General features: G+C 39.8%; 1 protein-coding gene across 2 annotated transcripts; it reads left to right on the top strand.

The window, feature by feature from the left end:
- The first annotated feature begins 343 nt into the window (after positions 1–343).
- On the top strand, positions 344–21,317 carry gtf3c4 (general transcription factor IIIC, polypeptide 4). 2 transcript variants are annotated; one of them, XM_086300221.1, is made up of 5 exons: positions 344–638; positions 8,790–10,526; positions 11,826–11,956; positions 12,461–12,549; positions 21,071–21,317. In XM_086300221.1, exons 1-5 carry the CDS (start codon positions 348–350, stop codon positions 21,133–21,135), a joined length of 2,313 nt encoding a protein of 770 aa, XP_086156347.1. In that variant the 5' UTR covers positions 344–347; the 3' UTR covers positions 21,136–21,317. The 2 variants fall into 2 exon arrangements, with proteins under 2 accessions (XP_086156347.1, XP_086156346.1); XM_086300220.1 differs by lacking the exon at positions 21,071–21,317 and having other exon boundaries at positions 12,461–20,921.
- The last annotated feature ends 232 nt before the right edge of the window (positions 21,318–21,549 follow it).

Genomic DNA, 21,549 nt, shown 5'->3' with positions numbered 1-21,549 from the left:
TGAATTGCAAATAATAAAAAGCATGCATATAAAAATCATATAAAAGCATTTTTGATGCTTTAATTTATTAGCAGTGTTTTAAAGCATTATGGAAAGGTATGTTTCTTAGACAATCCATACCTTTTCTTTACAGTGAAATGTAGTGTTTCGGTTATTTTGTCACTTGATGTTAATGTTGCTGAATTTTTATTTTTAATATTTTTTTATTCTTATTATTTTATTATTTATTTCATTATTATTATGTGTGCTAAATGACTTGATAAAAGTCAATTTTATAATCGGCGGAGGAAGCTCCTCACTTTTCTCCTCCCGCGCTTATCTGACGTCACTTCCGCCGCCCAGAAAACATGGCGGCTGCCAGTACCTGTGATTCGGTGCACACCCTGCCCAAAAACGTAGTCATTAAGACTGAACCAGAAGCGGAGGATGTGTCGGTCAAGCGGGAGCCCGTCGTTCCTCTCATTGCCCCGGTCAGCGGACTCCAGCCTCTCTCGTGGTCGCAGGACCACCGCCTGGCTGTGTGCACCTCCAGTTCCCTGGCGGTGATGGAGCTGGTGTGCGACGTCCACAACAACAAACAGGACCTAACGCTGCACAGGACTTCAATCCCCGTCCCAGCCGAGGAATACAAACTGCGGGTAAGCGACCGCATACAGTCGCCTGTTACCTGCTAACACCAACACGTTATAAGAGGGAAATATCAGAACCCATGCAGCTCTGTAGCTTTAGCTTACTGAGCTGATGTGGTGTTTACAAGTCACGTGCTCCACTGTTTTGATTGGGAAACAATAACTTCTTCTGCGGGAAGCTCACCTTTATTTTACTTATTTATTTTTTAAATTTCAGTTTAGTTTGGGCTAGTTTAGTTTTTGTTTGAAAACGTAGGAGTACAGAGTGGGGAACTGTGGTGCTGCATGAGGAAGTCCGGAGTAGCAGAGAAGTATGTGGGGGTGGTGCAGGACATGCACGAGGGATCTGCTCAGAGCCCCTTCTTGTTTGCAGCGGTGATGGACAGATTGATAATGTCAGTCAGGAATCTCCGTGGACTGTGATGTTTGCAATGACATTGCGAGAGTAAAGAGCAGGTGGAAGAGAGCCTGGAGAGGTGGAGGTATACTGTGGAGCAAAGAGGAAAGACATAATACATGTGTGAGTGAGAGGGAGACTGGTGTAGAGCAGGGCAATATGACCAAAAATATTTATCACGATATACATTTGAAAATTTGCGATAACAATATAATTGACGATATAATTGACAATAGACAAAATACTTTACAACTCCACAACTTTATTAGTGCAAAAAAAACAAAACCCATCAATGTATTTTCACTTAAACAAGCAGCTGTTTTTTTTTTTTTATGTGCATTAAATTTATATAAAAATTAACAGTGGAAATGCAAATTCCTTGCTGACAGTTTAACCAAACCTAGTGGAAATTGGCCGACATATCCTCAGCATAACCTTATATCCACAAAACTTAAAAAGACGTCATACACGCACAACACGGTAATATTATATCGAAGCGCAGTACAGATCACTCCGCGAGGCTCCTGCCTACGTTAGCCGTAATGCTCCGACAATCCATCAAACTGTGCGGTTCGTAGCTTAGCAAAGTCATACTGAAAGGTTTAGGCATGTGCAGGGGATAGATACAGTGGCTTGCAAAAGTATTCGGCCCCCTTGAACTTTTCCACATTTTGTCACATTACAACCACAAACATGAATCAATTTTATTGGAATTCCACGTGAAAGACCGATACAAAGTGGTGTACACGTGAGAAGTGGAACGAAATTCATACATGATTCCAGACTTTTTTTTTTTTTTTTTTTTTAAACCATTCCATTGTTGCCCTGGCTTTATGTTTAGGGTCGTTGTCCTGCTGGAAGCTGAACCTCTCAAATCTTTTGCAGACTCCAAGAGGTTTTCTTCCAAGATTGTCCTGTATTAGGCTCCATCCATCTTCCCATAAACTCTGACCAGCTTCCCTGTCCCTGCTGAAGAGAAGCACCCCCAGAGCATGATGCTGCCACCACCATATTTGACAGTGGGGATGGTGTGTTCAGAGTGATGTGCAGTGTTAGTTTTCCGCCACACATAGCGTTTTGCATTTTGGCCAAAAAGTTCCATTTTGGTCTCATCTGACCAGAGCACCTTCTTCCACATGTTTGCTGTGTCCCCCACATGGCTTGTTGCAAACTGCAAACGGGACTTCTCATGGTTTTCTGTTAACAATGGCTTTCTTCTTGCCACTCTTCCATAAAGGCCAACTTTATGCAGTGCACGACTAGTAGTTGTCCTATGGACAGATTCCCCCACCTGAGCTGTAGATCTCTGCAGCTCGTCCAGAGTCACCATGGGCCTCTTGGCTGCATTTCTGATCAGCGCTCTCCTTGTTTGGCCTGTGAGTTTAGGTGGACGGCCTTGTCTTGGTAGGTTTACAGTTGTGCCATACTCCTTCCATTTCTGAATGATGGCTTGAACAGTCCTCCGTGGGATGTTCAAGGCTTGGGAAATCTTTTTGTAGCCTAAGCCTGCTTTAAATTTCTCAATAATTTTATCCCTGACCTGTCTGGTGTGTTCTTTGGACTTCATGGTGTTGTTGCTCCCAATATTCTCTTGGACAACCTCTGAGGCCGTCACAGAGCAGCTGTATTTGTACTGACACTAGATTACACACAGGTGCACTCTATTTAGTCATTAGCACTCATCAGGCAATGTCTATGGGCAACTGACTGCACTCAGACCAAAGGGGCTGAATAATTACGCACACCCCACTTTGCAGTTATTTATTTGTAAAACATGTTTGGAATCATGTATGAATTTCGTTCCACTTCTCACGTGTACACCACTTTGTGTTGGTCTTTCACGTGGAATTCCAATAAAATTGATTCATGTTTGTGGCTGTAATGTGACAAAATGTGGGAAAGTTCAAGGGGGCCGAATACTTTTGCAAGCCACTGTATATATGGATATAAAGGAAAACAGGAAGAGTTAACTATAACTGCCTCAAACCATGTTAACCAAGGTTAATAGCTACTCTTATAGCTATACTAAATACACTGCAAGACAGTCATTCATTAACCGAGGAACAAAAGAAAGAGTATAACTGCTAAACAGTTGACCTTAAGAGCAACTAGCCTTGAAACTCTTCAGGAGTTTTGCAATATTGTCACATCATAAAACAGAAAAAAAATGTTTTCTTGCTGGGATGTTTTATCTTCGGTTGAGCCTTTTAACCAGCTGTTTAAGGCCCTGCTTTTCCACCATGTAACTACGGTACTCTTCCTGTCATGTAGGGTACAGCTAACTAGCTCACATCTGTCCACTTATGTCTACTAATCAAGGTAGACTAAATCAGCTGTTTAATGTTGTTTCTAAACGAGATTTTCAAACATTGCTTCATATTCATAAATGAATGTGGGAAATAAATAAACTCTTAGGTTCTTCCCTCAGTCTCCCTCATGTCTCCTCTTGTGATCAGAGCTTTACATACAGTTGGGCCCATAGGTTTTTGTGGTTTGCACCCTGTATTAAACCCTTTGTGTTTGCATTCATGAAGGCGTCTCTTGATTTTAGACTTTCACAATGGCAAGCGAATGTTCTTGACTCAGCTAAGTGCTGGTTTTTCTAGACCTTGGAATTAATTTTGTCGTCTTGAACTTCATGATGTCATCTTTGGTCTTTTTGTTTCTGAGTTGGGCAGTGCATTTTTTCTTTTTAAGAATGCACCAGGTTACTGATTTGGATTTGGCCACTGCTGAAGTTTTTTTTTGTGTGTGTGTCTCTGCTACGTTTGTTTTGTTTTTCAACCTAGTAATGCTTTCTTTAACTTGCATGGGCACCTCTGAACAGCAGAACTCCATATCCTCGATTTGCTTAATTTGTTATGAAATAACAAAGGAACAGGTCTCCCCTGGCCATGAAACTGCTTGCCAGTGACATGAAACTGCGATTTGGGCAACAGTGCTTAAAAATGGCTGTACTCTAAACAGTTGATGCAGTATTTTTGTGAAACCCCTTTAAATGATGGTGTATGAAGTATGCACTTTCGTCACATTACAGGCCTGAAGCACAAAAATGGCTTGTAACACATTCCCAATTGTTTGCATTGTGTGTTCAACTTATTGACCCATTAGCTTTGTGCAAGACCTTTCAGAGCATGATCACTGCTCACAAATTATTAAAGTCATTGCTTCAGTAAATAAATAACATATAAATAGGTGATCACAAACTGATATGTGTTACTCCTGTAACGGTGTTGATGTTTGTTTTCTCATTAAACAAATTGTGTACACATGTCTCAGAAAGGGAGCCAAGCACTTTTGTGCTATTAGTTTGGCTATTAGTTTGGCAGTGGTGAATGTTTCTGTATTTTCATTATTTACTAAAGCGCAGGGAAGATAATCAAAGTAATAGAATACAAATGCTGATTTTAAACAAACAAAAAAACGAGAGAAACAATTTTGTTGTGGTAAATTTGTCTCTTCGCAGCTGCTCTTGTGTATAAACATGAGTGCTTTTAGGTTTCGTCTCCAGTCCAAAAATCCACTTGGCAGATACATTGTTGGACCTAGCTGAATTTTATAATCCACTAGGCACGGTGGCAGACAGGCAAAGTTTCCAGCTGTCAATGGCTGATATGAATAACTGCTTTTTAATGGGAGGTACTGAGCTGGGAGCTGTAGACTGTGGCTCACAAAGCATGGCTTGGTTTTTTTTAGAGGCCATGATATTGTCTGTATAATAGTACAGCCACCCAGGAGGCTGTTTTCTGTGGTGAAGCTGGGCCATGATGTTCACCATTTACCTAAAATGATCCTGCATTAAAAAATGAGATAACAAAACTTAGATATCTCTAATTTATTCATTGCAGTCTGTTTGGTTATACTGCGTCTATCCTGTTTGTCCAGTTTGTTGACATAAAACTTTTTCTAGGTTTTACTCGCTGTTAGAGCTGGGCGATAGAACGATAACGATATGTATCGCGATATAACTTTTACTCGATAGAGAAATTAAACTATCGCGATAGACCTTGCCGCTCTTGTCCTCTTAAAAAAAAGAAAAAAGAAAAAAAAAAAAGGTCAGCCAATCCAAATTAAGTAGCGCAGAGCCGAACCAATCACAGCCACAGCGTCACGTCGTGTGACTTGTTACATACAGCACAAGTGCCAAGCCGCACATGTGTTTGTTTGGGAAGCAGCCAGCGGGTAATGGAGCCAGCGCGTAATGGAGGAAATGAGTGTGCCGACTAGAAAAATCTACCGAGCGTGACCGAAGAGAAAACAGATGATGGTTCCAATGCCGGAGAGATTGTCGAACAGAAGAGCCATAGAAGTTCCGTAGTGTGAAGGTATTTCGGCTATTTCAAGTCTGACAAAAAACAGAGTAGCGTGCACTGTAAATTGTGCCGAAAGCAAGTCTGGAAATACAATAAACTGGTGCATGCGTCACACTGTGCGCCACGTTATTGTTTCGGTGAAATGAATTTCTACAATACTGTTACTGTTAATTCTACTCTCTGCAGTGTTTAAATGCTTACATATACACACAGTTACTGTCCGTCCACACATACGACTCGGTTCTGCTTCTATGCCCCAGCTTTGTTTACTTTTTCCCACCGAGGCTTCTAGACTTCTGATTGGGCAACATTTCTGCACGGTTAGGAATCTAGCGCCACCTGCTGCTTTGGCATGTTCATAGCAGCGTTTTCTTTCATTTCTGCCTTTATGTGTGGACGGGATTATTTTTAAAACGAAAACGGAAAATCTCCGTTTTCAAAAATACCCGTGTACGTGTGGACGTAGCCTCAGTCTCTGACTGGAAGCGCTAATTCGTCATTCGGTTTTTGTCAGACTAAAGTAACTGTTAAAACTGTTTGAAAAGCTAAGCTATACAACAAGGAGAGATTGAGAATTTCCTTTTAGTTCTCAGTTTATTTGATATTGACAAAAGTTAGTCAGTTTTGTCTGTTCTTCTGTAAAACAAACTGAGATTTATTTTTAGAATTAATATTTTGTTTCTAAGTGGAATTGACAATTTAGTCTGTTTCGTTTGTTCTATTTTGAAACTTAAACGCTTTAGCGGCTGCCTTTTGTGTAGTTTGCAATATTTGCCTTTATTTATCTGAAAAAGTCTCATGTTCCTTAAGTACATCTACCCTGTTGAACTTATTATGGGAAATAAATATTTAAATTAAAACAAGCTGCTGATTATTTCACATTTTACTTGTGAGCAACGGCACATTTAAATCTTACAAATATAGTTATTTGACTTATATCGTGATAGATATCGTTATCGCCTGAAATGAAAAAAACATATCGTGATTAGGGCTGCCACGATTTGTCGACTAGTCACGATTACGTCGACTATCAAAATCGTCGACGACTGATTTAATAGTCGACGTGTCGTTTGAAGCTTTGTAAGATCGCAAAAGACGCAGGAATAATAGCAGGATTTAAGAGTGTAATAACGGACTGAAACAGAAGATGGCAGCACTGCATGTACAAGGATGCCAGCTGCCGTTAAACCCCGAAGAAGAAGAAGCAGCTGTGTCCCAGAATTCATAGCGCGGCCCAGCTTAGTTTCCAACAATGGCGGTAGCTAGTTAGTTTTAATATTACTCTTATTATTCTTTCTGGGTCACAAAATAAACGTTTAACATATTTTCAGGCGAGAATGTAGCTGTGTAAACCTCAAATATCGGCTCAGTTTATCAGGACACCACATATTTTCAAAAGCGCTCTGACGTTTTCGGAGACGTCTGTTACCCACTAGCTCGATAGCTAGCCGGGGGCTAGGTCACTAGCGCCGTGAGAACACCGGACTCCCGGCAAATTGTTTTCAAACCCACCGCCGTCTTTCGCGACTCAGGTTAAATATATATGAGTCACTTAGATAAATTAAAAATGTTGTTGTTTGGCTTTTTTTTTTTTTTTTTTTTTTTTAGTATTTTATTTGTTCCTGAGTAAATCGGTTTGGCTGAGATTAAAGTTATAGTTTTTACACAGCTGAATAAACGTCAAGCAGACAGCTGATTATCAGAAGTGTGAGATGCTGGAGAATATACTCCGGTGTCCTGTTATATTTTAGATAGCAAGGAGTTTATTAAACTTTACCAAAACAATCTGCAAATTTCATTAAAATTAAATAAACTATCATCTTGTCTTTATTTTTAGTTAGCACCTTAAAAGCTTAAAGCTGTAAGCTAATGATAGTTATATAAGAGCAGATGCTGCTGGTGCAATAAGCTGTAGTTTTACGTCCAGTGGATGATGATCTGATTAGTCGACTAATCGCATAAATAATCGGTGACTAGTCGACTATCAAAATAATCGTTTGTGGCAGCCCTAATCGTGATATGAAAAAATCTCATATTGCCCAGCTCTACTCGCTGTAGAGCAGCAATAATTAGGTGGTTATTTCATTAGATGATTCACAGAAAATGGATCATCAGTGCTTTGGTAACAGTTTTAGCCTTTTCTGTGGAAATACCACTTATTAAGCTAAAACCTGATGATGATTTTGTTGCTTAACAGAAGAAATAAATGATTGCTAAAAAGAGATCATTACAGCTAATTATATGTAGTGCTTCTAATGCTTTTTTAACATCTAGCAGTGCATACTGACATTCAGATGTGCACATAGAAAAATGATATATATATAAGTGCATTTATATGTGAGATAAATGCACACTTTTTGAATAGTTTTCAAAAATACTGTTTATATGGTGCTTCTCTGTAAATCTTTGCAATATTGCAACATTTCTAAGGACTTTGTGGTAGGTCTTGAGTTGTAGCTGATGACGTTACTTCTGTTCTGCTCTCACTTTGCATAGTTTTCTTGCATATTTTGCAAAGTATTCAGCTCTTTTGGATGTTGTTGAAGTTGCTCCTTTTTTTCTGTATTTAATCTGTATTCTAATTTTTGCCTCATAACTTTTGCACTGTCCACTTCCTGCTGTGACAAAACAAATTTCCCACGTGTGGGACTAATAAAGGTTATCTTATCTTATCTTATCTTATCTTATCTTATCTTATCTTATCATCATCAGAGGCTGATGATGTGGCTCTTGTGCTGTTGTTGTAGGTGCATAGGAATGTAAACATGTGCCATCCCTATGTCACTGACACCAAGATATAATGCTTTTATATCACGTGAAAATTTTATATCTGCGTTATAGCAGATGCTATGATATGGCACGTTCCTTGTAGCCTGAGCAAGTCTGGCATAAAGAACCAGTTTTCTGCCTGTAGCAGGGTGTTGTTACAGTGGCCCCCCCAAGCTGAGACAACCTGTAAGAAAACAAAACAGGAAGGGCTGGGGCATGTTGGCTTGATGATATAAAATATCATAGTAAAGCCAATACAAAAGTGCTTTAAACCGGCCTTATTTTCAATGGCCAGCAGGGGCAACACGTGTGTATAATATTTGTATGGGAATCTATGGGGAAATCAGCCCTCTTGTGCCTTACTTTTCTGACCCAAGTTAATACTTTGCTGTTTGATTTCATGGGTCAAGTCATGGGGATTAAAACATCAAATTAATTTAGGCAATTATCGACATTTTTGGAGTCAGCGGGATTATCCAGGGTATGCTCATTGGATGTCCACTCTGCTGATCCACCCTCAGTCCTCACATTTGGTCAAAGCACCAAAAATGGCAGTAGTGTAAACACACAGCTTTTCAGATGAAGTGTTGGTGGTTTATCAAATAAAACATTTCTGCACATGAAATTAAGAACAAACTTGACTTTATAATCCTTAAATATATGTTGTTTTTGCCTTTTAAGGTGGGGCCATCAGTAGAGCTGTCTGAAGCAATGGTGAAGTTCGCTACACATCCAGATCCCACAGTAAGGCAAGCATTTTTGGCTGACAGCGTGATCAACCCATCAGTAGGCGTGCACAAAGGAATAAAGTACGCCAGCTGGTCTCCGTTGGGTTGTGACTCGAGTGGACGCTGCTTGCTCGCTTGCCTAACGCTTGACCACAGACTTACCATTCATAACAGCCACAAGCGTCTTGAGTGGAACACGCTAGTTGATCTTACTAAAAAGTACAGCGAGAGGCTAAAAGAGCGGAATTATGCCAGAAAGGATGACAAGCTGCCGCAGACTAACTTACAGGACTTTGACGAGCTGCAGCGGCGTTTCCGTATGCAGACGCCACTGAGAATGGAGTGGTCGAGTATTTACACGATTAAACAGGTTCAGCCGGACAACACGGGCGTAGACTTAGAGATGGTCCTCCTCGCTGTCTTGATGGAAAACGGTGACCTCGTCTTGTGGAAGTTTGTGTTGCCTTTTACAGACGGGGCAGATGTCACGTTTTATGACACCATCGAATCAGGCGTGACCAGACCAAGTGACTTAGCGTGGTGGGAGTATGAAAACGCAGATCGTCGCATGAGCGGCCTGATCGTCGGCAGTGAGGTGGGACCCGTCAAGATCATGCCAGTCAGCCTGTCGGGAGTAAAGGGGTACTTCACCCTCCGACACCCCGTCATCCTGTGGAAGGAGTGCGATGAAATCGCTGTTGAAAACCTCAAATGTGTCCCGATGATCCACCCGATACATAAATCCAGCTGCAGCCTCATCGTCGCATCACGTGGCTGCTACGTCTTTTGGTGTTTACTTGTGATTTCCCCCGCTGGACTAAATGTACACAACTCTCACGTGGCTGGGCTGCACTCCCTTCCTGTAGTCTCCCTGGCGGTCAGTCAACAAGGTGTCGCGGTGTACACTTGTTCCACAGACGGGTGGATTAAAAAGCTGACGCCAACTTTTACAGAGAGCACTTTAATATTTAAGCAGGAGGAAATGATGCGACCAGAGAACCTCACGGGGAGGAGGATACACGGGATTGCAGTGAGCCGCAACGGAGCATATATTGCACTTGTCAGCACGCAAGGTATGGTTGATGGCTATCATCCAGTTAACAGGACTTACCAGGTTCACTTTGTGACCTTAAAAACTCCAGAAGCCGCAGCAGCGTTGTTGCTCAGGTCTCCTACGCAGAACTTGTATAAAATGGCCGACCTGCTCGACCTGGTGAGGTGGCAGATTTTGAAAAACAAGTCCATCCCTGCATCACTGCAGGACGAGCTCGATCAAAAGATCCGGGAAGCGGACTCTCCTTACTTGTGGCGGTTCAAGCTCTTTTTGGTGCGAATACTTCACCAGTCACTGCAGTCACCTAACACAGAAAACAACTGGAAACCTGCAAAAGAGGGAAGCAAGGTGTTCATAAGAGATGCGGAAGAGGAGGATGGAGAAGACAAAGAAGGTGCTGTGAAAGAGGAAGGTGAGCCCGGAGGAGAAAAACTGGAGAAGGAGGAAAATCAGGAGGAGCAAAGGGCAGAGGTACAGGCTTGGATGAACACCGTAGAGACTCACTTGATGAGAGAAAACATGAAGAAGGTGTTAGGGGTGGTGTACCTCAATACCTGGCTAGCAGAGAACATTAGCATACCCACCTGTGGCCTGGTGGAGTATCTCTCTAAAGACACCAACGACAGAGCATCAGAGGTAATGACTCGCGTGTTATTTTTTTCTACTTAAGACACCACTGCACGTTCTTTTGGTTTGGTTTTCCTGAATACAGCGCTGTAAAAAGTATTTGAAAAGCTTAAATGTTTCAGATCATTTAAAAAATGTTAGTAGTAGTCAAAGGACAGAGTTTTTACGTGATCATTTGAAAAGAACCTGTAGATTATAGAAACAAATTCAATGACATCTATCACTCTGGACAGTGTTACAAAACCATTTCTTAGGCTTTGGGGACTCCAGTGAACCACGGTGAGAGCAATGATCCACAAATGAGGAAAATTTGGAACAGTAGTAAACCTTCCCAGGAGTGGCCGGCCTACTAAAACATTTCATCAAAGACTCATCCAGGAAGTCACAAAAGAACCTAGAACAGCATCTAAAGAACTGCAGACCCCAATTACTTCTGTTGTTGCTTCATGACCCAGAAAATCCAATCCAAGCACCTAAATCCAATTGAGGTGCTTTGGCACGCCCATAAACAGGCCACCCTAGCTTGAAAACCCTTCAGTGCGGGTTGATTACAAAGAATAGTTGGCTAAGAATTCACTAAACTCATTACCAGTTTTCGTCGTGATGCATTCTCAATCATCCAGGTAAGTAAATTTCCAAAGATTGATGCAGCAACAACTCCACCTCATTGTTAGTCCATTTAAAAAAACTGTGCGTTTCCTCGACGTTTTGCCGCAACGTTTGAAAGAGCCGGAAAGTAAATAAACGGCAGACAGAAATGAGGCAGGCCGAATCGTCTTGTGTTTCACGCATGCGCAGTACTGGAACGTAAGCGTTTTCGGCCGTTTCAATGTGGACGCGCAACTCTGTGAAAACGACTGAAAACGCTAGTGTGGACGCGGAGCGTTTTCAGACAAAAACGCCGTTTTCAAATCTATCCGGGCTAGTGTGGATGTAGCCTCAGCTGACTGCAGGTTTCCTCAATTTTATAAACTGTACATTTGCATAATGACTGAAACCAGCCCATTACCAGTTATTGCAAATGTTTGATTGCAGTTACAATGGTTGCAAGGGTGGCGCAACCAGGTAAGTTTAGGGGGCTACTTTTTCCAAGAGGGTTTGGAAATTTTCTAACTTTTGTATTTACTCAGGTTTTGTTTATCTGAAACATGCAAGTCTGGCAAATATGTAGGAGGGGGATACTTGTTAGATGTAAGGCTGCAGTGGAAGAAACTTCTTTGACTTCTTTGCCTCCGCTATACAAGTTGGGAATGCTTGCATTGGTTGCTTTAATTCAGACCCTTTGGTCCTGCATGCTTTGTCCTTCAGGTCCTGATTGGCCACATCAAGAATAAGATGAACAAGCAGACGTTCTCGGAGCGCTGCAGCCTGTGTCAGGATGTGCTGCCCTTCACAGACCACAAACAAACCATGTGTAAAAATGGACACATGTGGCTCAGGTACGCACAAAATTCTTGAACAACTTTAGAAACTTAAAACGTCTAAGGATGGTTGTTTTTCTTAGCTTTAGCCTGACAGGATGAGTAGGTGCACCGTTGGTTCAGATGCCACAGCTGAGCCTGAGCGTTGGGACATGAATTGAATCTCAATGCCGAACGCCTTCTTTGACGGTTTATTTATCTTCTCGGAGCAGTAATCAAGGCTCCTTCCTTCTGATATTTACCCATGCAGCACTCTCATCGTCTCATAAATATCGTCTGTCAAACATTTCTCCTGCCTACTCTCTAGCTTGAACGTGGTGCCTCTGGTGGGCACTGAGGGGAAATCTGTGCCCGTCAGCTGCACCTCAGCACTGTTTCTGCTCTACTTTTATAATGCGTGTGTGTGTGTGTGTGTGTGTGTGTGTGTGTGTGTGTGTGTGTGTGTGTGTGTGTGTGTGTGTGTGTGTGTGTGACTGTCCCTGGCAGCCAGCTCTCTAATGTATTTCTTTCGGTCTCCTCCAGGTGTGCGTTGTCATACCAGGCCTGCCAGACGCTGACGTTCAGACGGTGCCTCCTGCTGGATAGCATCGCCAGACTGCCAGAGCCTGAGGGTAAGCGCCACTTTCCATCTCCCTCCACCTCCATTTCACAGTCGCGCTCTCGATCAGCCGTCTCCTCCTGTCACCTTCAACCTCAGCCTCTGCCGCTCGGATCAATGCTCGACATGTTGGATGACTGAGCCACACAAACATAATACTTATTAACTGTGACTGATTGCAGAAATTAGCACAGCGTCTTTTCTTTCTTTCTAGCCAGTGTGCTTTTGTATTTTCTTATAAGGCAAGAGTTGAGTTACTGGTCACAAAGCTCAGTCTTGTCACTTTCTCGGCTAGGACTTGAAATGTGTAGCTGGGGAATTCTGAATGCTGGAGCGGGAGTAAGTGATCTTTGCATGACTTCTTTAAGGTCGGTCAGCTCAGTAGGAGGGTAGAAATGTGCACTGACATGCACGTGCAACAATGCAATTAACAGAACGGGTGACTACTTTTTTTCTTTTTGCTTGTGCTTGTGAATTACTGAAGGGGTTAATACTTTGATACTCAGGGGAGAAAAAAACAAAACTATCCGAGGTTCCAGTGAGGAGGAGACACGTTAGTCCGGATTTCTTAAGTAAACGATAACCTGGATTAGAAAAACCTGTTGGCAGTGGAAAGCTGATTTCCACTGCCATGTGTACAGTTAGATGGATTTCTAATCAGCCTGTTCACAACAGACTGTAAACAGAAACACAGGTGTGACAGCAGAGCTGCGGGATGAAAGAGGAGATGAATGCATTACATACATCATTACTATATAATGCATGTAAACATGTTTTCTGATTGCCTTTATATCTGAAATAATGATTGCATTCTGTTTCCTCATAAAAGTCCTAAAGGAAAGAATTAAGTTTACAAAAGCCTTAAGTATTGTCTCGAGCCCGCAGTCGACTGTGCAGGCAAGCCAGCAAAGGTTTCTGTATCAGTCTGGGGGTGTCCCGACCACAGTGACATTGCTGACTGCTGCTCACTCATTAGGTACGAGCTCTACATCGATTCTGATAAGGAGTCATTACAGTACACAATTGTAACATTAGAATTTAGGATTTAAATATACTGCTTAAACATAGGGGAATTGTACTGTATGCTAACAAATAATTGTTATCTTTATAATTGTTTTCCTCCTACCATACGTTCCTCATGTCTTCTTTATATTTTGACCATTACAGTAATAATTTGCATTCTTTTAATGGTCTTAAAAAGCCTGAAACGCAGAAAGCCTCGGTGAGTCTGTGGAACGTTTATTGCATCTAAGTAATCTGATTATCAGACGTTTACTATTTACTCAAACTGATTAAGAAGATTTCTGTCTGTGGTCATTGTATCCAGTATTTCAGTTTCTTTAATTGGATTTGGGGAAAGTATGATTTGCTTCACATTAAATGTAGGAAACCCTCTTACATATTTATGTTCGGATATATTTGTAAGTTAGAGATCTTTGCTCTGCATTGGTTTTACAGTACATGTCTCTATGACATGTAATGTACACATCATCATAATAGCCTATAAATGGGTGGAGGTAAGCTCAATAATGATACAAATGAGAAAAAAATATATTATTCTACATAAACACAGAAGTGGGAAAAGAGCAGGCTCTGTGGTCCTGCAGGGGGAAAAATGATCTCAGGTCTTTATCAAACCTGCCTGAGGGGCAGCTCTGCTGGTCATCCCAGCCTATCTGAGCTAATGAGTGACAGGTCTGTGCAGTTGTGGCATCTGTCAAAATCAGCATCACCCCCCACTTGTCTAAAAACATCTTTAGGATGTTTGCCTTCTTTATAGTTCCTATTTCACTATTTTTATTATTATCACAGCAGTTTCTGTTTGGAATAAAAACCCTTTTATACATGAAATTCTTAAAAACAATTTAGAAGCTCTATGTCTGACAGCAAAAGACAAAAAAACCTACATTAATATTAAATATATGGCATTAAATAATTAGAGATAAACAAACCAGCCATGTTGCCATCTTGAATATGCCCGAGACACTACAGTCTGTGCAGCAGACAGGAGGCCGTTTCCCCCGCTGAGCCACTGCACATCATGTCTGTGAGATCTAACTTTAGTCGTGGGTGTTTTGGGATCACAAAGAAGAATTTTCTTTTCCCCTAAGTCCTGCCTCACTGATGAGTGTGAGATAATGCACTTTCACAGTAAACTTCCTAATTTAGTCATTTCTTATCTCTCACATACTTCATTAGAAAGCCCTGTTCTATACTTCTACGTCAATAGCAAACATGAGGTTAAAATTAGTTTTTTCAGTATTGTACAGTGGGATAAATACAATTTTTAACCCGTTTTATTCATTGCGGGTTAATTTACTCAAGCATAGATGTTTTTGTTTAACCAGTGGTCAGAAACTCTGACAAATGTTATAGATGTTTTAGAAAAGTAAGCCGTTTCCTTCGCATTACTTCTAACAAATGTTGGAAGACAATGCAGACTGACCATCGCTTACACTTGTCCTGTCTTGCGTGTAGAAAGCAGCAGGAGAGAAGCATGCTCTCATTACAGGAAGCGCTTAGTTTGTCAGACCAGTGTGTGCAAGGGGTGGCTCACTTAATTGTGGTGTGTCGTGAAAAGTTTAGGGCTAAGTTTGTTAATTTTTCATCCATATTTTCTCACCTGAATTTTTCTTTTTGGTGCTTTAGTATTAGACTATGCATGCACACTAACAATGAATTGTAATGTATTTTAATTAATGTAAATGACACTGAATAACAACTGTGAATGTGCAGGATAAAGCTTCAGCTTAATGTATGCGTACTTTTATATAACGTATTAGAATAGGCCGGCCTCCCACACTGTAAAAAAGAAAAAGTTGAGAAAACTTAAAATTTCAAGGCAACATGATGCAAGAGATTTTTGAGTTTTCTCAACTTCTGCCAACTGTAGTTGACTTAACTAATATTTTCATGTTCTGCCAACTTGGATCTACTTGTTCACCTAATTAGGATAATCCTGTAAGTCTAACAAAGAAATTCTGGTTTCAATGCCATGTATTTCTGCCTTCACCAAACAAAGATATTCCTGTTGAATTAACATACAATCATTCCCTCCAAGGCCATGTATTCCTAAATTCACCAAACACAGATATTCTTGTTGAATAATCATACAATTCTTACTCCAGTGAGTTGAAAATTTACCAATATTAATAAAGAAAAATGTATGCTGTTATCGTACTTGAAAAAACACTCAAACAGATATAGAATAAAACAAAGCACAACTGAATGTTGTGTAAAAACGTATTTATTTTTTTCAACAGTGCTTTCAGTATATTTCAGAAGGTCATGGGCAGTGGGGTGAATTTCTGTAAAAAAGCAAACAAACAGAAAAAAATGTGTTGCCAGTTTCTTTAGGGTGCTTTGAGCACCCCAGCAGAGACATTAAAATTCCAGAGTCCAGACAAAAAGAAAAGTGTCCAGCAGCTTAGTCATTCACGTTCACACCCTGGCTGTCCTGTAAAAGCTTAACTTAACTATTGCACACTAAATAGGGTAGTGCAACAAACAATTGCCTTTGTACCCAGACATTGACATTTTACATGGGCTCACTATGATGAACTACAGAAGTCAAAAGTTATTAGAAATGTTACCATCAATGAACAGTGAACTATCAGGTAAAATGAACGATTATATAGAGGGAAATGGGTTGAACTACTGGGTTTTGTTTTGTTTTTTTACATGACTCTACAATGCACTTGAACATGTTTAAGAACAAGTTAAACTCATGTCTGGCTTCCCCGTTAACAGTCACAGCAAAAGCTTTGTTTTTAGAGACCTTATGCGCTGTGAGCATCGAGAGCCACCGAGTTCAAAAAAGATGCCCTGAATTGCTTCAAAGGTAAACTCATCTGCTTTGGATAATCAATGTTGAGGGCATACAGAAGGCCAAAGAGGTATGCCAAGGCAGTAGAGAGGTCTGGAATGTTATGTAGCACGATGTCCCCTTCCAACACAACAGCATGTTCTCGCACAGACGTATCGGCATCGTCATCTTGCAGGATGGTGAGGATGGCAACTGATGCACCGTTCAACACTGGTTCCAAAATGTCAGTGTCCTGAAGAGAAGAAAAGTAAAATATGAATTATTGAAAGCTAAGAAAAATTAAAGACAAAATACATTTCTAAAGATCTTAACTTTAACCTCTATACCATGATGCTCATTTGACTCATGGAGGTTTTAAAAAGAAAAAGCTTATTTTCCTTTAATTAACGGCACAATATCTTTCACCAACCAACCTTGTGATGAGTTTTGTACAAAAATATTTTCTGCTGTTGAACACCCGCTAACAATGCCCAGGTGCTCCTCAGCAGAAAAAAAAGCAGCGAGAGTTATGACAACTGCAATCCTCACCATAAAATTATCTGGACTGCACTGAGGAAGTGTACATTTCCATTTTGGATTAAATCATCTTTTAAAAACATCTCATAGCAATTAGTTTTTCTTGCATTACTTTTTTGTACTTACTAAGCACTTCAGGAAAACCTGTGTTGCATCCTCTCCGAGGAAAATGGGCAGGCCTCTCAGTGCTGCTGTCTTTTGGTGGGACACAATGTCAGATGTCTAAAGAGTATTCAGTGGAAAACAGACATTTAAATTAGTATAGTAACGTGGTGTACCTACACACAATGCAAAATCAGAACTCTTATAGTAATGAAAATAAAATACAGATCAGGCCCAGCAACATGTAAAACTTAAAAAAACAAAACACCATTTTAACAATTTTACTTTCTTTTTACAAATTAAATAAAATACCGCCAAATAAAAACAAAGTAATGACTGATGACATTCATTTCCATTGATGTGTTTTGGCTGAAGCCAACATTTTTTTCTGTTATGACAAAGGTATACTCTCTTCTAAAAATGTCAGGTAAAGGAGCACTTACCTGTTCATCAAGTTTATCCAAGATGTCTTCCATCTCCTCACCAAGAGCTCCCTTCTTAGACCGGTATAGTTTCAGCAGGCCAGGCACAAATTTGTCCAGGGATGCATTGAACGTCCCCAGGAGGTCTTTGCTTGTGATCCGATGAAATTCTTCAGATATCTAAACAAGACAATAACCAAAATATTGCCATTTATTCAGCACAGAAAATTTCTGGGTAGCTGCCTTGTACAGTCTGCACCATATTATATGCCTGACTGTGTTATCAACCGCAAAACCTACTTCAAAAATCTCTCATGAATACACATTTTGCACAGGAATAGAAACACCCTCCACAAAAAACAGTATCAATATGCAAATATATATTATGTTCACACTGAAATGTGGAATTTTTGTGGATTTTTACTATTGAGTGTGACCTTGAGAGGTGTGATCGTAATGCTCCAGGTGTTTTAAATACACATACAAAGTCTGTGTGAATGCATGGCCAATGTGCACCTTGTCCGTGATGAAGGCGGAAATGTTTCAAAAGAGTCTCTTGACTGGAGCTTGTGAATTTGCAAAATCGGCACTGCATGAACTCCACCCCTGAAACACAAGAGACATAGTCAATTTTGCCAAAAGCACTTTTGCAATGGGATAAAACATCCATATCTAACACACAGAAGGAATCCATAGATGCAGGAGCTGAATACATCAACAAGCCAAAACCAGAGACATCATGAAAAAAATATGTAAGGAATCATATTAACTTACATATGACCACTTGTCTACTATATCAAGTATATGATTGATAACATACATGACATGTAACATAAATGCAAGCTTGAATTCAAACATTTTTTTGTTACTATGATAAAAAAATGCAATAACTATAGAAAAATTAATACTATCTGTAACACAGTATACATCAACAACACACAATCATTCCTTTAATATTGTCTCCTTCCCCATTATGTAAAAAGCTCTGAAAATGTAGCAATCTTATAATACAGAGCATGAAGTACAACTTTAATTTGCGTGTGACATTAACTTACAGTACATTAGGCAATCTTACACCAGCTGACAAACTGTCAAGTCAGCTTTAAACATTACTTTAAAGTAACAGTGCTGCACCGGATAAACGGTGACTATTGAAAAAGTGAAAAAACAATATTAGACAATATGCAAGTTACTTATATCACTGTCATATAATTGGCGCACATATCCTACACCGACCCATGAAAGCGTCTCCATGACAACGCGTGCTTGGCCCAGTTTGTTGTCAATGTTAACATAACGTTTTCATGCAAAGATAACATTGAAACTGGTTACAAAACGGGTAATAAGCTAATAAGTTTTACCATGGCAGAAGTGCTGTAAAAAGCCAGTGTGAGATACCGTCATTTAGTGATGTCTGTCTAAATATCAGAGTGTTTAACATTAAACATTACTTTTTGCGCTGGCCACTACTCTGAGCTAAAACCTTTTTTTTTTTTTTTTAAATATTAAACTTTATTAAGAAACAGTATACAGAACATGTATACAATCAGAACAAAATTAACATATGCCAGGGGGTGTAATACAAAGAATTACATACATTCAAATAATTTGTAATTACTACAAATGGTAATAGTTTTCATAGCCTTTTTGTTAAGTGATCCACTAATCAATTTTATGTAACATAAAACATCATTATAGTAATGTTTAAAATTAGGTTTTTTGTTACTGTATTTGCATTTGTGAAAATAAAATTTATTTAAGATAACTAATAAGTTTATTATAAAGTAAACATCTTCTTTTTTTTGCCTTCGAAAGAAACAAAATACAACATTTTCCCATTTCACAGTAAAGTCATTATAGAGATGTCCAGCAATGAATCTACTGAAGTCTTTCTCTGAGCTAAAACCTTCAGAGGCTGCTTGTAGCCCGATTACGACACAGCGGCGCGACGAAGGCTGCCCAAATTCATAGTGGACTCCTCTAAATTTGTCCGAGAAATACGTCCTCCTTATAATAAGCATCTCTTAAAATGTTTGCAATATTGAAACATTTCAATATAATGTAGAAAAAAAACGAGAGAAAAAAGTTACGGATCGGACTCCCCGATCCTTATTGCGCATGTGCAAATTCTATCTGTGGAATTAGTTTTAATATTACTCTTTCTGGGTCACAAAATAAACTTTTAAGATATTTTCAGGCGTTAATGTAGCTGTGTAAATTGCTAATATCTGTTCAGTTTATTAAGACAACATATACTTGCAAAAGTGCTCCGACGCTTTCGGAGACGTCTGTTACCCACCAGCTCGATAGCTAGCCAAGGGGGGGTCAATTAAGTCACTTAGATAACTTAAAAATGCTATAGTTGGCCTTTTTCAGTGTTTTACTAGTTCCATCCTCCCGGGTCCTCAGGAGGATGCAGCCTAGGCGCTTGTAGAAAATCTTAATAACACATGTAGTTAGCTTACCTGCTAGGGTAAATGGTCGGCAGCTCCAGCACCTGTCCAAAACTGCAGAAGTGAAAATCCTCAATGGTCGAAAAATTGCAATTTGCATCCAAATCCAGCCACGATGGTTCAAATTTTCTTAGGAGGTTTTTAGTCTAGAACACATGGTAAACCACTATCACACAGCTCAGGTCTGCTCAGGCTCAGTTGAAAGTCCGTTTGGTTTAGTTCAAACTTGTTCAGACCACATGTGCCAGTCATCTACGGGGTTTCCCACTGGTTCCCAACTTGACTCAGAAACTCTGCTCAAAAGTTGATAATCTTTGTTATGCTGTCTAGAAAATCTTAGTTAGGACAACAATGAAAGAAATTTGTTGGGTAGACAAGCTTTTTTAGGTTGTAAATAGAAAGTTTTATTTCTAAGTCAGTTTAATTTAAAAACTTTAGTGAAATCAACAATTGCTAGTTATCGTTTTTACAGTGCAGTACCACTAATGAAGACTCAACAAAACACAAATAAAAATGTAGAGTTCACAAACAATAGTGATCATACCCCAGTTTTGAATGCTCAGCATATAAAAATGGTTATTACATAATTATTAAATATGTTTGCGTTCCATTGCAGTCCATTTTTATTGTATCTCATCACCTACTTCTCCCCATCTTTTGATATCAAACCTTTTCTTTCTTTGTCTGAACTACAGTTCGTGTCTCGAGGGCACAACACATTACCTCGGCTGTTCCAGCTCAAACTTCACTTGTATACTTACTTACTAAAAATGTTTATTATTTAGCCACATCCTTTTCTTAGGAATGGTGTGCACTATTGATTGTCCCACTTTTATTGCTTTAGTGGACAAGAACATTATCGATTTTTGTGTTTCTTATATAGAGAAAAGGGGTGTGGCACTACGCAGATTGCAAATAACGAGAGTACAACTGTGTTTGTAGAACGAGGATGTAACATATGCATGGCAGTGAGAACAAATTGGCCAGTGTGCACACTTAATGAATCCAGTGGTAAGTTTGCACATGCCCTTATTTTGTGCTCAATTGTATACTCGTAGTGCTTAATGAGGCCATTTTTTTTTGGGGGGGGGGGGTCTTAAATTGTACTCCTGTCACCCTTCAAAGTCTCTGATATTAATATATACATAACCACATTAAATGAATTTGTTGTTCGTAATCTTGAGCACAAACAGAAGTTGTTTTGTTTCCCCACAGATCCAGAGTGGATAAAGAAGATACTGCAGGCACCCTGCACGCTCTGCGACTCGCCGATGATCTAGAGCTAAACGATCATTAAAACCTCAGGGCTTCCCCGCGACCTTCAGAGCTCGCCGCTCTGACACCGGGTCCAATCTTGTCAGACATCACTGCTTTTTTCTTTCTTAATTTTATATGTTTTGTTCATGTTTTTATTACTTTATATTGGTATGTTAAAAGAGCAAATAAAACGCTTTGAATATTTGTTGAAACTCTTATTTCACTCCAGTTACAAAGTGTGCAGTGTGTGCTTCCTGCCTCTAAACTTTTAAATTAATATTTTACGGAGGTAAAACATTTTGGAGTCAAACTTTACACATTTCTTTATTTTCCACCCCTCATCTAAAGCGAATTCCCACTCAGAGCAGTTTTTGGACAGAGATGCTCAGAAACAAAGTTTAAAATGTGGTTATATGTGGAGGTTTTTATTATTCAGT

The sequence above is a fragment of the Aulonocara sp. 'chitande type north' Nkhata Bay genome, linkage group LG7 (assembly GCF_057382095.1).
Source record: "Aulonocara sp. 'chitande type north' Nkhata Bay isolate Kocher_YH1m ecotype deep benthic linkage group LG7, A_spYH_male_GT1.1, whole genome shotgun sequence".
NCBI classification, from domain to species: Eukaryota; Metazoa; Chordata; class Actinopteri; order Cichliformes; family Cichlidae; genus Aulonocara; species Aulonocara sp. 'chitande type north' Nkhata Bay.
This window is presented reverse-complemented; position numbering and strand designations above follow the sequence as displayed.

Coding starts and splice junctions, on each gene's coding strand:
- gtf3c4 (XM_086300220.1), top strand. CDS start 348: ATGGCGGCTGCCAGTACCTGTGATTCGGTGCACACCCTGCCCAAAAAC. Junction 639..8,789: donor CCGAGGAATACAAACTGCGG/GTAAGCGACCGC, acceptor TTGCCTTTTAAG/GTGGGGCCATCAGTAGAGCT. Junction 11,957..12,460: donor AATGGACACATGTGGCTCAG/GTACGCACAAAA, acceptor GGTCTCCTCCAG/GTGTGCGTTGTCATACCAGG.